This window comes from Callospermophilus lateralis, chromosome 14 (assembly GCF_048772815.1).
Source record: "Callospermophilus lateralis isolate mCalLat2 chromosome 14, mCalLat2.hap1, whole genome shotgun sequence".
NCBI classification, from domain to species: Eukaryota; Metazoa; Chordata; class Mammalia; order Rodentia; family Sciuridae; genus Callospermophilus; species Callospermophilus lateralis.
In genome coordinates, this window is record NC_135318.1 from 38,748,755 (window position 1) to 38,767,725 (window position 18,971).

An 18,971-nucleotide genomic window follows, 5' to 3' on the forward strand; every position below is an offset into this window, starting at 1 on the left:
CTTCTGGAGACAGCTGTGCATCTGTCCTTTTTGTTCTCCCACTTTAGAAAGGGTGTAGGCTGCTGGCTGATCCACTGAGGTTGAAAGAGCTGCTTTAAGAAGACAACGTGACAAGCTTCATACCTGTCCTCTCTATCTTGGGGACACAGTGGTGACTGGTGTCTGACTTTGGTCTGAATGAGGGGCTCATTAAGGTGACCACAGACCAGAAGGCTACTATTTTGGAAGTAACTGAACTCTTAGAAGCTGGTTACATGAGTCACAGAAAATCTTCTGATTTCTCTCCTAGGAAAAACTGTCTTGGAGAGAGTCCGGCTTGTTATTTGCATAGCATCTGGGCCTGACAGACTTATTTCATATTATCTTACTAGGCTTCTAATGGACTTCTAAGACAAGCATATTTATGACTCTCATTTTTCATAGAAGAGAAGCAAGGCTCACAAAAGGTAACTGACTCTCCCAAACTTATAGACTTGAACCAGAAAGAATAGTTAAGACATGTCTATTCTATTACTGCATGTTAAGCACCACTGTAAATGCTTTACATGAATTGAAATCATTGAGTCCCAACCACAACCCTGTGAGATAGATACTATTATTAGTTCCATTTTATAGATATGGAGACTGAGGCTGGGAGAGTTCAAATTGATTTGTATGGTAGAAAGTGAAAGACGTGGAATCTGAATCCATGCCAATAGGCGATGATGCTCTTCCCATTATATCACCCTGGCTGCATAAGAACTTTCAAAGCCTAAAGACCTCTCCATTTAGGTTCATGGCTAAAAATGTTGCCAAGTCATAACTTTTTAGGACCTTTTGGATGCTGTTGTAAGAATGACTTTAATCAAATCACCAATTTGTGACAAGTGGTAACTTTTAAATACATAGTGAGGGATTGCAAAGAGTTAATATTTTAAGTAGTTTGAACATCTTTCATTGCAGCTCATCTCCAATATAAATCTTTTAGACAGCTATTTCTTAGTTCTACTTCAGTGTTGCCTGGGTAATGATCACAAAATCCAAATGGCAAATGTCTTACTAAGGTGACCACTTTGTATTCTGAATACTGGCCATATTTGCTTTCTTCCACATCCTACACCTCCCTGCCTGTGGTGTGCTGGAGAGAACAATGAACTGGTTGAGTTAGACTTTTCTGGCCTCACCTCCCTATTCTATCAACTATATAATCTCTGAGTTTCAAAATCCTCATCTGTAGATGGGGGAAAATACCTATCTCGCCATTTTGGAAGACTAAGAGATGAGCTAAATTGTGTGAACAACATGTCTAGTTCTGAATCTGCCCCATAATAGATGTTCAGTTTTCCTGGGCCTCCTGCCCCCAAAGAATTCTTAATCTAATGTTTGAGCTCAGGCAATTCAATCACCATCTCTGAACCTCAAACTTCCTATCTGTAACATGGAGCCCTCACCAAATATTCCACAGGGCTTATGAAGACAAAGAAAATTAATACAAAGCCAAAGTACTTTCTAAATTGATTCCTGTTACCCAGCAATGCTTTGTGCAACTACCAGTCCTTGCAGTTGCTTTTTATTTTTAAACTTGAAAAGCACCCATACCCTGTCTTGTCTTATTCTGTTTCTTCTTTCCTTTACAGAAGACAGAGCAGTGATTTTTCTCTCCATTTTTCTTGAGGCCCAGGGAAGTTATTTTTCTTCTGACTTGCTTGCAAATTCTCACAAGCAGGATCAGGGCTGGAACTGGGCTCATGAACTGTCCCATAAAGATAAGAGCTTCTCTTTGGTGTCTTACTGAGTGAATCTGTGTCCATGTGGCATTGTTGGGTGGTGCTGGATGAACTTTGCCAGTAGGGTTGCTTAGTTGCTTCCCTTGCAGGTCTCCACCCAAACATCTGTTCTCTCTTCCAAGTACTGCTATGTCCACATCCCAAGTGGGTAAGCGAAGCGCTCATCACCCCTTGAGCTAGACATTATTTGCAGGCTGATCACTGTGGGTGAGCTTGTGATTAAACTATAGCAGAACATTTTTGAGATGTCTGCTGAAGAGGAAAATATTCTTTCTTAGAGCATTTGTCACTTTGGTGTTCACACTCCATAACGCCCCAAGATATTTCTCTAAAAACAGCAGCTGCTCCCCTCTCTTTACCCAAACAGAAAGCTCCCATGCCAGGCCCATATTCTCAATAAGGGCCTACTGTGTGCAGACTTTCATTCTGTGTGGGCCCAAGATGAACTGGACACAGCCCTTGCTCTAGATCTGGTGTCAGTGGATTCTAGGGGTGATACCTTCTGCCAATTCCTTAGTCCCTGGTCCTGGCTGACTAGTGAGTCCCCAGTATGCGTTCCTCCTGCGGCTGTGCTCTGGGGAGGGCAAATCCTTCCACAGACAAACAAGACCAGCAGTTGGGTGTTCAGCTAGAGCATGCATGTTCCAGGAGCCCGCAGCCTAAGAACACACATTGTGTAAGATAAGATAGAGGAGATGAATGAATGTATGGAAGCAGGGAGAAAACACATATCCTTCAATAAATATTGCAAAGTGAGGTGAGAACCAGGCCCAAAAGGTCTATATCACAGCCAGGTTGCTCTAAAAGAGAAAATGAGCTTCCCTGCTCTGGCCCCTCTGCCCCTCGTTCCTTCTCTGCACTATTCCAGGGTGGGGATCAGGTTTTCTTTAGCACTATGTCCTCAGCACTTGGGGGTAGTGAGAAAAAAGAGTTAATTTACTTGCATAATACTTGCCCTGTTCTCCTGTTGCCTACTCTTGCTGCCCACAGTCACCTCTGGCTCATCCCTAAGGAGATGTGTGGTCTCTTCCAGGGATAACTGCAAGTCTGAAGTGGTGTACTAGGACAAAATTGCCCTTTGAAACTCTCAACACTGATGTTGCAATGGTGCAACAAGAGATGGCAGTTTGTTTTACACAGAGCAAGGCTTTCCCCTACACCCTTTCATGTCCCACTGTCCAAGCTCTCTCATTCTGTCTGTGCCTGAGGCAGGCCTTCCCAAGGATCTATCCCCCGCAGGACAGCTGCAGTGGCTGATGGATGCTGTATGCCTCTTAAAACCTATCCCTGTATCTAGTGTCTCTCAGGCTCTGCTAAGGTAGTGTGCTCATTTGTGAGGGCTGAAGTGACAGGAATGCATCCCAGGAGTGTCCCTGTATTTTCTGGACTCAGGATAGGCAATGACCCTGAGTCCCAGATTTGTGTAGATCATAGTTCAGAAGCCAAGCCCTTGCCACCTAGAGGAGATCTTAGGGCTGTAGAGTTCATTTTTCTCCTTGAAGTATAGCTTCTTGAAGCATATTTTATTATTTCTATTTTGCAGATGTAGAAGCCTAAAGGAATTAGTACATCACTGGCTTCATGGGTGTGTGAGGCTGATACTAACAATAAGGAAGAAAGCAGAGCTGATCTTTACTCAGCCAATCTGAGACTTGAATCTGAACTGTATTTGATTTCTAGTGATGACAGAAAGATAGGCCTTATTTCATAATTAAAGAGATGAGGATACAAGTATCTTGTAAGAAGGAGTATCCTATAAAAATAACATTGCTCAGAATATGCAAATGGGTGGCACAGATGGTTAACTGTGTGCTATTTGAATGACTCCTGTAGAGATTTTCTCTTCTTGGGAGCCCTTATTCCTGGGAGTCCAACATTATCAACTTCTTATATTACCTTTTCCAGTTTCCTGTTTTACAAATGCAAATACTCCTGGGAAGAAAAATGTCAGGACCTGAACACATTATGTGAATCTATATATTGAATGATTTCTTCATTGGTGGAAAGGACTTGAGGTTATTGCAGGAGAAAACACACTGGACAGGCAAGAGAGGTTAGCAGCATAAAGTCATCACCATCTTTACCATCAAGAGGAAGTCCTTGCCCTGCCTGGAGTTGACATGCTCATGTTGAAATCTCACCTTGAACATCAGTGTTCCAAGGAGGAAAATCTGGCCACGTTTTCTTTGAGTTGACAACAGTGGGCAAGTTGGATCTGCCAGACAGGTTACTGATAAAAGAAGCAATTGTATACTCTCCATTGTGCCCAGACTTCCTCGTAGTCATGGCAACATCCTTAGATACTTATGACACTGACAACCAGGGAGATGGCTAATATTTTTTTTCCTCCAGCAATCACAGTCTCTGTGTAAGATGACTCTATTCTTGATGAGTACCATCTACAGGATGACTCTGAGTGGGAGGTGCTTAGTGGAGGCCTTGGGGGTGGGAGTTTTTTGAGGGTGTCTGGAGGTTAGTGGGCAAAATCAGTGCAGTCACTTCGATCCATTTCTGACCTGGAGGTATAGCATATGCCAATCATTCTTATTTATTTATTTAGGAAATGTGTCCTCCATTGAACCATATGTTTCTGTTCTTTTTGGTGCTACCATAACTATAGCCCTGGATTGTGGCAAATTTCATTTAGCAGCTCTCCCTTGAGTATAATGTGTGCATCCTAGTACTAATAAATCTACAGTCCAAATCATTGCCACAAACTGATTGTGGACTCAGTTCTTCTCATCCTCTGCCTATTACACAGTCCTTGCCCTCTCTCTCTGTCTCACACGCACGTGCGTGCACACACACACACACACACACACACACACATGAAATTTGTCTTTCCAAACATATTCATCCCTCAAGTTACAGCTATGCTCTCAAGTTTCCCCTAACCTAACCCTCAAGAAACTTTCCCTGACTAGTCTGATCCAGGGTACTGGGCACTGCTCTCATCCATAGCCAGTGCCACACAGCTCTACAGATATAGGTTACTTTTGGGGAGTTACTTGATGATACTCTTTTTCTTCCCCTAAAAGATGGAGCCACTTAGATGAGAGCTGTCCATGGATATCTGTATCTATCACTGGGCCATTTTTGCCACCCTTTATCAACCACCTTTCCTAAAACGTTACTCACTACTTTCCTGCTATATTATTCTACCTTGTTTCTATCTTATTTCTACCTTATTCTACCCCAACTAGAATGCCAGCTCTTTGAGGGCAGAGGTTTCATCCATTCTTTCACATTTTATAAGTTCTTACTGATTGGCCAATTTAGGTCCAAAATGATGGAGGACAAATGGAGAAGCATCATTTCTACCAAGCATGTGGTAAGGGGAAAGAGACATTATCCCCACCCCCACCATGATTGTCATCGTCAAATAAGAAGCATTAATTTTTCTGCCATATTTTATAAAAATGAGCCTTACTATGGCTCTTTTTACAGCCCCTAAATAGAGGAAAACATGGATGAATACCAAAAGTATCAGAGTGATCCACCCTGTAGGAAAATTGCATGTTTCTGTCAGAAAAGCCTCATAACCAAGGACTATAGATGGGTCAGTTTACTTCTCTTATATCAAGTATATAGGGCTCTGACCACCTCAGGGAATACTGCGATGTGTAAGTGCAATAAAGTATGATAAAAATGCTGAATCATAAATCAACATACAAATAAGAAGCATTATCCAACCATCTGTTTGAGAATAGAAAATGAGCTTGTAGATCACAAGTATTGAAAATAAACATTAAAAGGCAGAATAAAGAAGTCTCTGTTAGAACCGTTTAGGGTATTGTAATTTTGTTTGTTGGAAAGACCTTTCTGGATACATCAGAAGTTCTATGAGAAGAATGTCTTTGTCCTTTGAGAAATACAAATGATATATTTCCTTGTTTGAAGGCTGGTTGATGTATTCTGTCTAAAAGAAGCGTTAAGGAGGCCTTCAAAATCATAATTATTTGTCATCATCAAATAAGAGGCACTTATTTTGCCCCAAAGATATACAAGAGGCTTTACAACCAGTATCTCACTTATACTTGCACCATTCTTAAAAAGTAGGTATTGTTATCTTTCATTCTTTAAGCAGAGGAGAGAACTTAGATTCAAAAAGATGAACTCCTTTGGGCAGTCCTAGTCATGGACAGAGTCCAGGATTTAAAAAGAATTGCTACCATTGAGAATTTTCAAAATGCCAGTCAGTTTTCCATGTAGTTCATTTGATTGAACTCTTTTAATACAATTTAATAATTCAGGCAATGTCAACATTCCTATTTTATAGAAAGGAAAACTTAAGACTTAAGAGGAGCTAGCCTAGCTATCCAAGTTTACACAGTTAGCAAGGAAATGAGTTGAGACCTGAGCCCAGACAGGTGGCACTGGAGTCCATGTCCTTCTTCAGTACTCTTAGTGGTCTCTTGAGTCCCTGCCCTCTGTCCCTTTACCATGCTACCTCCAGCAAATGATTTAGCTTTTACAATCAGAAAAGCTACTTGCATTATTTCCACTAAACCACATGAAACAGAGGAAGTCAGAAAGGAGAGAGAGAGAGACTTAGCTGAGGGCTGGGGAAGAAAAGGCTTGGATTGCTAAGAGTACCAATAAAGAACCTCCTAGAATTGTCTCCAGTTGGAAAAAGCAGATGGCTTGGCAGCCATTATCAGGCATCATAAGGAGGTCTAATGGGCCACATCTGAGTGGAAGATGGTTTTCAGTGGGGGTTGTGGGTGGGGCCCACACAGCTGTGTGACATGTTTGCTAAGATGGAACTGTGGTTTATTGAGTAGCAAAGAGCAACACCCAGCTGCCTGAGAATTACATTGACAGAATGCAAAGGCAAGAGAATATTGTGTAAATCTTATTTACAGATCAATAGATAATCTTTCATATACAAAAGGTCAGCTCCAGGAAGGCAAAGCAGTAAAGAAAGAAATATTGCAGGCAAGTACAATATTGACTGTAAAAATTCCACCCAGATGAATCCTTTGATGCATATTCTGCTAAAGAACGTTTCTTTATTCATGAGGGTTTTTTTCTTTTTTTCCCTAACCACTTCAGGTTCCTCGCTGAAGCATGAAGGCATTGATGAAGAGCACTGATTTCTGTTGTCTTGAATTCTGTGCCATCAAATGAACAGCATGAAATGGAATCAACATGGAGAACTTGAGTGCGACATTTCTAAGTATGTGTGTGCAGCAATTAGGATGCTGAAGTCAAATAGCAACTCACTCCCACTCCCCTTCTAATCGCCTGCTTTGGTGGCTTTGATATTAAACATTTATTCTGGCTCAAGATAAAACAAAACAACAACAACAAAAACCTAATGACTCAACCTCTACTGGTCCTCACTGGATTCCTTAATTCACTTTGTGATTTTTCTTTGCCTAGAAGGAAGTAGTTCATTAACTCAAAGAATATCTGAAATCATGCATTGACCTGGCTGCTATATCATGAAACTATTATGACTGCTGCTCAGACACAAACATGGGTGGAGATATGCTATGGACTGAATTGTGTCCCTGAAAATTCATATGTCCTTAAGGTCCTATCTCAACATAACTATTTGGAGATAGGATCTAAGGGAGATAATTAAGTTTAAGTGAGGTAATCCATGTGGGACTCTAATCTTATAGGATTAAGAATAACATCAGAGACTTGTTTTTGCTCATTCATTCTTACTCATTTGAATGATCTCTGATTTCTGTTCTCTTTCTTTCTCCCTCTGGCATCTGAGGACACAGGGAGAAAAGGTGGCCATCTGCAAGCCAAGAACCTAATCAGCCAGTAACTTGACCCTGGGAACGGCCTGAAATAAACTTCTGTTGTTTAAGCTGCTTAGTCCGTGGTGTTTCGTTCTGGCAGCCTGAGTTGACAAATACAAGATAGAAGCTTAACTGGGCATTGTTTTCCTGATACAATCTTTCAGACTGAGAACTGACAGTGAATTTTTCGTGATCCTCCTTAGCAGTTTAGAAAATATTTCAAAATGCTACAGTCTGAGCCCCCAATAGATGTATTGCTGATAGAAGTGTCATTGGAAGGCAGAATATTGCAATCTCCAGGGCCACCACGGAGCACATGCTGGGGAGGAATGCACAATTTAGAAAGGTTTAGTCTGTGCAAGAAATGAGAAGGTTTAACATAGGTTACTCCTCTTCTCAACTTCCTGACAGTGGATTCATATTGCAGTAGATGTTAAAAGAGTTTGTACAGTGGAGAATATATCACTGCCATGGACCGCATATTTGTATCATCCAAGATTTATATTTTGAAACTCTAATCCTCAAGGTGATGGTATTTGGAGGTGGGGACTTTGGTGGTACATGTGAGTAGGGTTAGGTAAGGTCATGAGGTTGGGTCTTTCATGATGGGATAAATATTCACATAAAAAAAGCAAAGGCATGGTTACTTTCCTTTTCTTCATACATATGTTCTATATAAGGGCATCATGGGAAGAAGACTGTCTATATATCAGAAAAAGGCCCTCCCCCAAAACTACCCTGATTTTCAAATGTCCAGCCTTCAGAACCATGAGAAATCAAAATTTGTTGTTTAAGCTATCCAGACTGTGGTGTTCTGTTATAGCAGCCAGAACTGACAAAGACGACAGCATTATTTTCAGAGTATTAAAGGAAAGTCTTCTTCCCAGCGAGAGAGTAGATTTAAAGTACTCTGAGAAATAACCTTCTTTTAGACTAGAATATGGCTGGGAACAATCACCTCCAGCTTTCTGTCATCTGCAAAGGGGACAGGTGGGATTGAGGACTATTCACTTAAAGTGAGAAATGGATATGCAAGGGAGGTGGAACTCAAAGACAGATGACACAGATTTTGTCCTCTTCCAGGTCCAAAGCGTAGCTTTGTCTCCCCCTATCTTTCTCTCTGTCCAGATCCTTCCAAGTTCCTCCCTTACTGAGGGCTCTCATTATGAAGAATGGATGGTGATGACTAAAAGGGGTTGGCCAATAACAGGATCCTTTGGTTTCAAGTTTGTAGTGGTTCCTCAATCCCCATTTACAAGCTCTAGTCCACCATTTTCATAGGCTATAAAAATGTGTGTGAGGAGACAGTTTTCTCCATGAGCTTATTCTCCGCAGGGGCACTTGACACTAACCCTATGTGGTAGCTTGTAAATTGAGGTGCACCCAGGGATTCCTTTGTACTCCTAGAGTGTTTTTATTCTTTTACTGAAGGCTCTGTGTACCCCTATATTCCTCTCAGGCATTTTGTAAGAGGAAAGGGAGACAAGGAAGAAGGGAGGGAGAGAAGTTAGAAGGGAAAGAGGAAGAGAAGAAGAAAATCTACTGAGTAACAGGCACTAATTTTATATTTGTATAGTTATTTATAGTTTTTATAGTGCATATTTTGCAAAGTGTTTTTTAATAGGCATGATCTTATTTGGTTTTCATAACCACCCATTTTACATATAAGGAAACTAAGTTTTGCAAGGTAACTGGGTATGTAACTAATAAATATCAGTGTCCTATCTGGATTTCAGTCCTTCTGGATTTCAATATAGTTTTATTTTCTCTTTCTTTTCTATGCTCCTCCATTAAGTGCAAGGCATATTCCATCCTTCTCTTTTCGAACCCATGCCAGACACTCTAGGTAACAACTACAGGTCTTAGTGGTCACCATAATACTCTATTCAACATTTACTGGAATTTTCTTGAGGATAGACTGGTTGACTAGAAATAATCATTCTGATTAATTTTTTTAGCACTTGGTAATTTGTAAAATATTTTCACATGTAAACATTTTTAGGTATAAATTTCACTTGAGGCCCTTAAAATCCATGTGCATTTTAGAAGTCCAGTGATTGGCCTAAGGTTTCTCAACTAGCATATGATAGAGTCAGATTTTCTGATTCTAAGATCCATGCTTTTCCTATTACCACATATTTCTTCCACTGTTGTGTTAGCCTCTGCAGAGAGTCTCTGCCCCTTAAGGAACAAAAGTTTACTTAAGGAGTCATAATCCCAAGCCTCAACCTAAAAGAGATCATGTCCTCTGAGCACACTAGCTATTGAATCTGCAGAGTACAGTTTAAGGTAAAAAGGCAGGGTCCCTTGCTTAAAAATGCTCAGACATTTAAATCTTTCAAAATGGGGATAGCTGAGAGTTGAACCTAGTGTTAGACCCTCTAAGAGTGAAATTAATGGGTGGTGTGCCCATGAACCCAGCCCACCTCCGACATGAACTCAGGATCAAATTGCCTTCTTTCTTTGTCAGACCCTTTCGGGGACTCCAAGCAGGGGTTCTAGATGATGTGGACTCTTCTAATAATTCCTCGGCCCCGATTCAGAGAGCTGATGCACACAATGGTCCAGTGTCCTTTATTATACCTGTGCACTCCAGTTCTTGATGACCGAAATTTAGAAATCAAGTCATGATATTTATTGAGCACCTGATGTGACAGACACTGTGGAAAACTTTCTACACACTTTAAATGATTGCAAACGTGGTTTCGGGTCTATATCCTTCCATATATCTACACTGCAGTATTGTGACCATGCAGCTGCTTCCATTAAGTAGTGGCATTGATTTTTTTCATCTCTGTAAATTAGACTGTTCTGTGAACTTCTTTGGCTAACAAAAATGCATCAGAAGAGACCATGTGCTAGTTCAGGGTGTTGGACCAAAGAGGCTTGCACTCTTCAGCTGTCTTTCTTGGAACCCAGGGTTGCAGTGGAAATAAGCCTATGCCCACTTGCTGGAAAGGAGCATCACTGGGAGGAGAGCTGAGTCATTCCAACTGAGACCTTCCAGAGGAGCCAGCCCCCAGCTCATCTGCCAGCTAACTACAGATGCATGACTGAGCTTAGCTGAGGTCAGGCAAACATAGTCCAGATCAACAGGACCATTCCACTGACCAACACACAGATAGGAGAAAATGAATGGTTGTTGCTTTAATTATCTTTAGGTGATGGTTGATCATTATTATGTTAGTAAATATACATATGCATCATTATTATTTTCATTATTTTGATGAGGAAACACATTTTCAGAAGTTAAGTCCTTGCTTGTGATTGGTAGCTAGTAAATGGATCCAGAAAATTTAGAATCTGGATTCTGGTCTATTATTTTGTGAGGTCCATCGTAATACTCAGGGCTCTGTCAAGCCTTCAGCTAATTTGAAAACCATTTGAGTAGAAACAGTGTTTTTGCCAATGAGAACAGGCCCAGTGGATGGAGCTCAAAGACTAGAAGTCTCTCTACTGGTAAATACCATATCTATTATTAACCAAAACTTACCAAATGAAACACTGCAATCAGAGAAAGGAATACATGTATGCAAAACAAGAGAGATAATATCTTTGAGGTGAAGATCACAGACTGAATCATAGCAGAAATTTTGGTTGCATCTCACTAACACTAAATTCTGATTGAGTTTTGTAAGAGGCCTGCATGACGTTCCCATTAATGCAAATGGCATTCCTTATTTTCATTTTTACAAATGAAAAACAAAATGCAATTATATTAGTGAAATTTGCTCATTAAACTAAGATCTATACCAAGTGCCTCCTTACCTCTGCTTCTACCCCCGCCCCCATCTGTGATCAAAAGCCATTATGCCTCAGAGTAGCACCTGGGCATTGTGCTAAAACAAGAACACACAATTTGATAATAGAGACTGTGGTGGAGTATATGAGTTCTTACAGATATCGAAGGTTGGGAAGGTTCTGGAAGGCCTCAGGGTCGATGTACAGCAGGTTGTTGGCCTTTTCAATTCTACTGTAAAAGAGGAAAGTACATGCAAGTGATGTAGACAGTATTTTTCATATTATGCTGAATACATCAATAAATCATTATCTATTCATTTGCCTACCCATCCATTGTTTCAAAAAATATTGAGTAAACTGCAGTGCTTTTTGTTATATTAAACTGTGCAAACTATTAGCCCCATCCCATTTAATGCTCACCACTTGGGATCTCCACCAGAGTCATGTCACCCTGAGCAGAGCTGAGTCTTTAACCAGAAAAAAACCTCCCCAGGCCAGAGGAAGGTAAAAGGGTGGTGATGAGATTAACAGGGGAGAATTGAATTTTGGTCTGCAGACAAGGAGGAGGTAAAAAGAGGGTGTAAAGAAGATGACAGAAGGAGAGGAGGAGAAAGAATGAGGCAGAAAGAGGAGACAGAAATAGGGGTGAAATGATTAAAAAAAAAAAAAAACTGATTGAGAGAAAAAACCCAATTGCTATTGGTTGCTATTTATTGTTATCTGTGAACTTCAGCAGGGAATAGACCAGTGATTCCTTTTCCCGCTACAGACAGAGGCTGTTCTCTCATGGCCCCTGGGATGTGGTGACTTCTGCCCTGTGTTGGCCTGAACTGTGTCCTGATCAATAGTTGGGAGGTGAGCATGTTCACGTTTGGATTTCAACAGAGAGCACACATCTTGTCCACATCTTGCTGGATCAATGTATATTTGCAAAGAGACTCTTTGTTAATTACTTCCTCCCTGTTTCATTAGCTTTTATGTTGCAGTAACCTGTAGCTGCTTGGATCCAAGTACCAGGCAATTAATCATTTTAAACACAGTCAGTGTTGCATGGGGGTGAGCACCTCTCAATGCAAGGAGGAGATGAAAGAGCCATCTCATTAGCCCCCACTTCCCAGAGGACTGTGTGGAGGGATGTCTGCTTGACCATATCCAGAGGGCTGTCTGCCCTTCAGTTCATTTCTCTGATATGCTCCATGGGTTCCAAGACCCTGTCGGGTCTCTTTTCCCAACCAGGGCAAGAGAAGTCTAAGCAGAGAGAGAAGAAGAGAAGAAGCATGAGGGTAATTACAGTGAGGAATAATTAGTGTGGGAAGTAAAGTGGGTGAGAGGAAGGAAAAGGGAGGGGGAGTCTGCTGATTGTCATTCCTAATCAAACTCTTCAAAATGTAACAAGAGATATATAACAGGTATGTATATATTCTATTTGGTTTTGTCCCCTATTGGTATTTGAAAGATCCTAAAATCCTTATTTTTAAAGAAGATACAAAGGAGCAAAGATATTTATGATGAAGTCCTTAATCTGCTGTGGATTTGGCTGAATGGCTTTAGACAAACCTCACAACTTCTCTGTGCCGTTCATTCCTCATCTGTAAAATGAAGAGAGGGGCTCATTGGCCTTCCTAAATGTGTTCCATGGGAATTTATGAGAGGTTAATAAATGCTCCATGAAAGAAACCTTTCTAGCAACATTAGTTCAGAAACACTTAATACTTAATCATCTTGGAGATTCCAAATGTATACTTGCATAAAAAATTTATTGAAAAGTTTTCCTAGTGAGTGAACTTGTACTATTTGCCTGTGTTTCCTAATCTTATTTGATCATAGAATCATTTTCTTTCTTTCTTTCTTTTTTTCTTGAACACCTAACAATATGCACAATATACTTTGGAAAATTTTAGACTAGTCAGTCTATAAACTCCCTCATGGCCTTGACATTTGTTTGATTCTATGAATTAATTTATGATAACTATATACTGGAATGAAACAGAAGTGCATCAGTGTATTGCTATTAAACTGGAATGTCAACAAGAGAAAGTAAATTTGGGATATATGTTTGGACTTGGATGCAATGGAGGTGCATTCTCGTAGTCATAGGGTAAGGTTCTCAGGTCTAAATACAAAAACCATGGGAGGCAGTGAGCAAGATATTAGGCTCTGGACTGGTACCTGGACCACCAGGAAGAGACACAGGGCTGTACCTTTTCAGTTGACTTGGACATATTTTATAATGACAATCTAGAGATCTAAAGCAGAACAGAGTCACAGCATCCCAAGAATACAAGAGAATGCTAAGGCTGTTGCCAGTAATGGCCATGAGATGCCCCCCACCCCTAACCTTCTTGCTTACATTTCATGTAATTTGGGCAGGTTGGAGAACACATCTGCCTCTATCACTTCCAAGACATCATTCTGAGAGATCTCTCTGCAGAGAAAGAAACATAGGTTCAGTTATACTCCATGTAGGTTTTTAGGGTTCAACTAGAGCATTCATAGGGAGGATTCATGAGCTACACAAAACTCCTTTCCTGTCCTCAAAGAAAGCTATAATAATGGAACAAAATGTACTAGATGCTAAGAGTTACAGAAAAAATGGGAGGAGGAGTTCAAAGCAGGGGTGCAATTTAGAGATTGTATAGTGTGTAGATATAGAGCCTGAAGCCCTGAGAGGAAAAGAGAAGCCATAGATGGCAAATAATTGGCCCAACGGGATACCAATAAACCTTTATTCATACGAACAGGTGGTAGGCTGCCTTTGACCTGTGGTTGTATTTCAATGACCATGCCCCAGACCATTCTTCTCTCTGTTAATCTGGCTTTAGAAGATGAGAACTTGGATTTGGTCTCTTCAAACATAGATTTCAATCCTTTTCACCCCCATGCCTTTATCCTAGTGGAAGTTTTGATCACAAGGTCTTTGACATTAATGATGTCTTGGTCTAAAATACCCAGAAAAGATCCTTCAGGTCCCAGCTTTTTGTCTCCTGGAGTAACTTGAAGGCAGCGGAGAATCAAGTCTACAACATGGAAGCCCAGAGCTTGTGAGGACAGAGGGCGGCTTAATCAGTTAATATTTATAAAGCGGCTCGCAGATGGAACGTGCTATTATTAGGCCCCCCGAGAAGACGCTCAGGCAGTTTTAATGCGGCTGCTGAGTGTCTCAGGGACTCGCACAGGCAGTGTGCATCCAAACTGGCTGAAGCATAAGCCTGTCTGCTGGCCTGGGATTTAGCTGAGAGTTCTAGAAAGGCTCAGGAAAAGTCCTGCAGGGCAGAGAAGGGAGAGGCTGGATGGAGGGAGGGCGAGTGAGACAGTGAATAGCAGCCCTCTCAGTGAGAGGACTGGAGACACCTGGGACTTGTCAACCCGTGGTGGCAGGTCCCTTCTCTCAAACCCTGTGAGAGAGAAGACAATTTGTGAGAGAAAAATCTTCTCTTATTTTATGATAGCATGGAAAAGACATTTGTTTGAACATCTAAAGGTGCGAGGGAAGGAGTTGCATGGATTGAAAATACAAGCATGGTGGAAAGCAGGGTTTAAGCAGAAGTGATGCCATAGTCTATTTCCAGGAGCTATTTCCAGGCTCACTAACAGTTTGCCATAGATTTAGCCACCATTCATGGTACTATTTCAGCCTACTACTAGGACATTTCTCTTTACCTGCATTCATCTATTGAGAGTTCACTTACCTGGATTTTTCTTTTCTTTTTTTGGTTCAAATAAACTAGAAAAATATTAAAGCAATCAAGAAGCACTTCTAATTCAAATATTTCAGAAGGTATTTTAGAGTCTCAACTTCACACATAGGAAGGGTGGTTGGGGTTGGCAGCAGGGCACCTTTGTCCTTGGTTGGGGGAGCAGACACGGGGTGTAGCCGTGGAAAATGCTTTACTGAGAAATTCAGAGTTCTCATTACAGTTTAATACAGTTTTGTCTCCATTTCTGTTATCTTTTATTGGGTGTTTACTATTTATCAGTCAATTTACATACATTCTCTCCAATCCTTTGGACGTGCCTGTGAAGTTGGCATTTTGTGTAAGTCAATGGCCCTGCCTATTTGCAGAACCTACTCTGGCTGGCATAGGGCTCACACATTGCCTCCTGTACACTCTGCCTTTATGAACCTTGGATTCTTCATTGGAAAATGAGGGGAAAGGTGAGATGATTTGCCAGGTCCTTTCAAGAACAGTGAAAGGGACCTATGTCCTTCAGGACAGAAGCTCTGCTGAAGGCTTGTTCCCAGAGATAAAACTCTCCTTATCTTCTAGGATGGAGCTTCTCAGTCATTACCACAGCACCAGTCACCTGGGGACCTTGCCAGAATGCTAATTCCCATGGTGAAGGCCTTGAATGGAACCTGAGGGTCTGCTTTTCTTACGGCTCAAGTCTCAAGACCATTCTTGGAATTGCAAGGTTTTTCAGGGGAATAATAATATCCCACCAGACTTTTCCCCAACATGTATATACCTAAGTGGATACAGAAAGCATGGCACAGTAGTCTGAGGACATCCATTCAAGTGGAGTAAATTATTTAGATTAAAAAATATCTATATTCTCTCTGGAAACCTTTTCTTTGTCATTACAAGACTTTTTTTTTTCCCCCTCAGTTAAAGCAATTCCCACATTGTTTAGTCATTGCTTCTTTCTTTCCTCCCTCTCCTCCTACCTGCTCTCTCTTCCTTTTATTTATTTATTTTTTTAATGTCCCAACCTGACTTTGGGTTCCTAGATGATATCATATTCCCCTTTATATCTCCAGCAATTCGTGGTGAACTATTTTGCATTTAGGGCTCAATAAATGATAGATAGGTGGACAAATGGCTGATGGTGGGTGAAGGAAGTGTCTTTAGTCCTATGAATGGCATCAGAGGAGATAAAGTCTGTCTGTCATACTCTTTTATGCCCTTTTTGTTGGCAACATGTCCAACTCCAGCAAATGACAACCAAGCCTAGCTTGTCTATGACTTAGGCTTCTGTCCCAGGGCGTTTTATTGTTATCTTTTAATACACAACACACAAAGAACATACACAAGTACTTGAGCTGTTACTAATAGAGGGAGGCCTCTATCCCTCCTTCGCTGTGGTATTGCCTCCCCAGCCCCTTTGCCTGTTAGACAAAGTCCTTGAATTGACAGGGAAGCCACAGAAGAGAAAGGAGGGGAAAGGACTGGGTAGTGAAGGATTTATAAGGCATTAGATTGAGGATTAGAGAAGATGATTGTAAAGGTTCCTTCCATACATGAGATTCCTTGTTGGCATGATGAGGGGAGAATGTGCTTGCATGTGGTCCTAGGGATTGTGAGGGCATGCTCTCTGGAGTGGATTTCAGGGAATTATGACACTCTCCTTCAGGTTTACATTCTTCTCTTCAATGGAGTGGTATTCATACACAGCACAAGTCCATTAGGAAAAGGAGTGGGTTGCTGTGTTTTCCAGTAGGGAGAACGTTAGGGAGTAAATGATTATTTGTAGTATTTAGTCAAGGCCAGCATAAAGTTTCAACCTGGAACAGAGTGATATTAACTCACCCATCATTATGGCTGGTTCTCATTTACAAATGCTGGGACTGCTTCATTTTGAGCAGAGTTGCTATTGGTTTTATTGGATAAAGGAAAACTGAAGGGCTCTGACCAGTGGCTAAAGGCCTCATTTGCATTTCCATGACATGAGTTGGAGAACAAGATATAATAAAATATTAAATTCTGCTGAGGGTTGGATATGGTACAGATGTGTCCCCCAAAGGTACCTGTGCTGGAAACTTGGTCCCCAGGGTAACAATGCTGAAAGGTGGTGGAACCTTTAAGGGATGGGGCCTAGTGGGAGGTGATTGGGTCACGACTTCCTATGTGAAGGGATTCGTGCTGGTCTCAAAAGGTTGGTTAGGTCTCACAGGAGGGGATTAGTTCCCTGAGAGTAGGTTCTTATCAAACACCGAGCCTGGCCCCTCCCTCTTGTTTCTTTGCTGATATACATGCTCCTTCTCCACATGGCCTGTTCCCTTTTTACTTCTCTATCATGTTGTGACACAATCAGATGGTGGTGCCATGATATTGGGTCCTTCCAGTAACCAGAATCATGAGCCAAATAAATAAATGATAGGTAGGTGGATACCTATCATTCTTTTCTTTGTATATTACCCAGTGTCAGGTATTCTGTTATGGCAACACAAAATGGACCAAGACATTTAAAGAAACTTCTTTGTGTCCTTTCTGACATAGAAGATATTCTCCAATCATATGTTCCCCATATTTTTCCTTCTCCAATGCCTCTGTCTTTACAGAGCACTTTCCCCCAATATAGCCATAGATTCCTCCCTGACTAGGTACATTAGGGGATTCAATTGCTTTAAAATATTTTTAATATTCACTGAATCAAATTTCTTTCTTTTCTTTTTAATAATCTCAGACTAAATTTAGTTGACTGTTTTCCTTCCCTGAGTCCCTATGGTCTAGCAAACCCTATACTCTATCATAAGTTCTCACTTATTACATTAGATTTGCATTCTGGAGATGTACTTTGTAGTTCAAATAAATAAATCTTCCTCTCTAGGCAAGGAGCTTCTGGAGGACAGTGACACTGCCTTTCATCTTGGTATTCCTGTTCCCAGCCAAGTGTTTGCTAAGTGAATGAATTATCTTTGAAAGATTATAAAAGATTTTCCAACTTTGTTTTTGTACAATAAAGCTGTGTTCTTGAAAACTTGCAGTAAACAGAGTCTTTGCAAATCAAATTGTGTATTAACACAGGAGGGAAGCTTCTTGTTTAGCAGAATCTTGGAGAGAGATTTTAAAAGAGCGGAGAACTAATTCAACAAATGTTCAACAAATTTGGATTAAGCAGCTTCTGTGTTTTGGGTCCTGAGATCAGTGCTGGGAAACTAGAGATGAAAAACTGGGTCCTGAGTTTTATCAATCATCTCTAACTCAGAGTCTAGTGCTCTAGGTTTCCTTAATGTGGACTACCTTTTTTTGCTGTGCTACAGTGAAGATGCTGAAAATGAGAAAATGGATTTTTGGCTTATTGCATTTTAATATAATGATATATATACATATATATGCCATTATAATACACCTATATGTATAATATATAGTTTTCTGTATTTCTATCATGTCTAGTACTTCAATTCTTCTGGAAATGTGATATATAGTTTTATATATTATTTACATATACAAATATATGATATTTGTATATGTATATAGCAGATAAGACAGTGAAAAGTACTGCTCTTGCTTTCTAACACATATAACATATGTGTTATATATATGTAAGATATGTAAATATATACTATTTATATATACATATATGGTATATACTTATATATAATATGTTAATGCATGCAACTAGCTAGCACATTTCCAGAAGAATTGAAGGACTAGACATGGTTGAAATATAAAAACTCACCTATTATACATATATGTTACAGATGTATATATTATAATTATAAAATAAGCAATCAAATATTATAAGTATATAATACATGTATAATCTATAATAATTATAACATATAACATGGTACATCATTACCTATTAATGCATATGTACTATGTGTTATATAATATATGCATATATTTTGTACATGATAACACATATATAGTATATGTATAATTTCTTGTACTTCTATCATGTCTACACATCAATTCTGGAAATATATAGTTTTAAGTCAGAAAAGAACTGATGAAAATATATCCCAGAAAAATTAATAAAG

At 40.2% G+C, this 18,971-nt stretch overlaps 1 protein-coding gene across 1 annotated transcript in view; it reads right to left on the reverse strand.

Moving 5' to 3' along the window:
* Positions 1-18,971, reverse strand: part of Fshr (follicle stimulating hormone receptor) — a 151,037-nt gene that overhangs the window by 33,561 nt on the left and 98,505 nt on the right. The window contains exons 3-4 of the mRNA XM_076832741.2: positions 13,617-13,691; positions 11,424-11,498 (exon numbers count right to left, since the gene is read on the reverse strand). Of these exons, the coding sequence (XP_076688856.2) occupies positions 11,424-11,498; positions 13,617-13,691 (150 nt within the window). The remainder of the gene's footprint in view (positions 1-11,423; positions 11,499-13,616; positions 13,692-18,971) is intronic.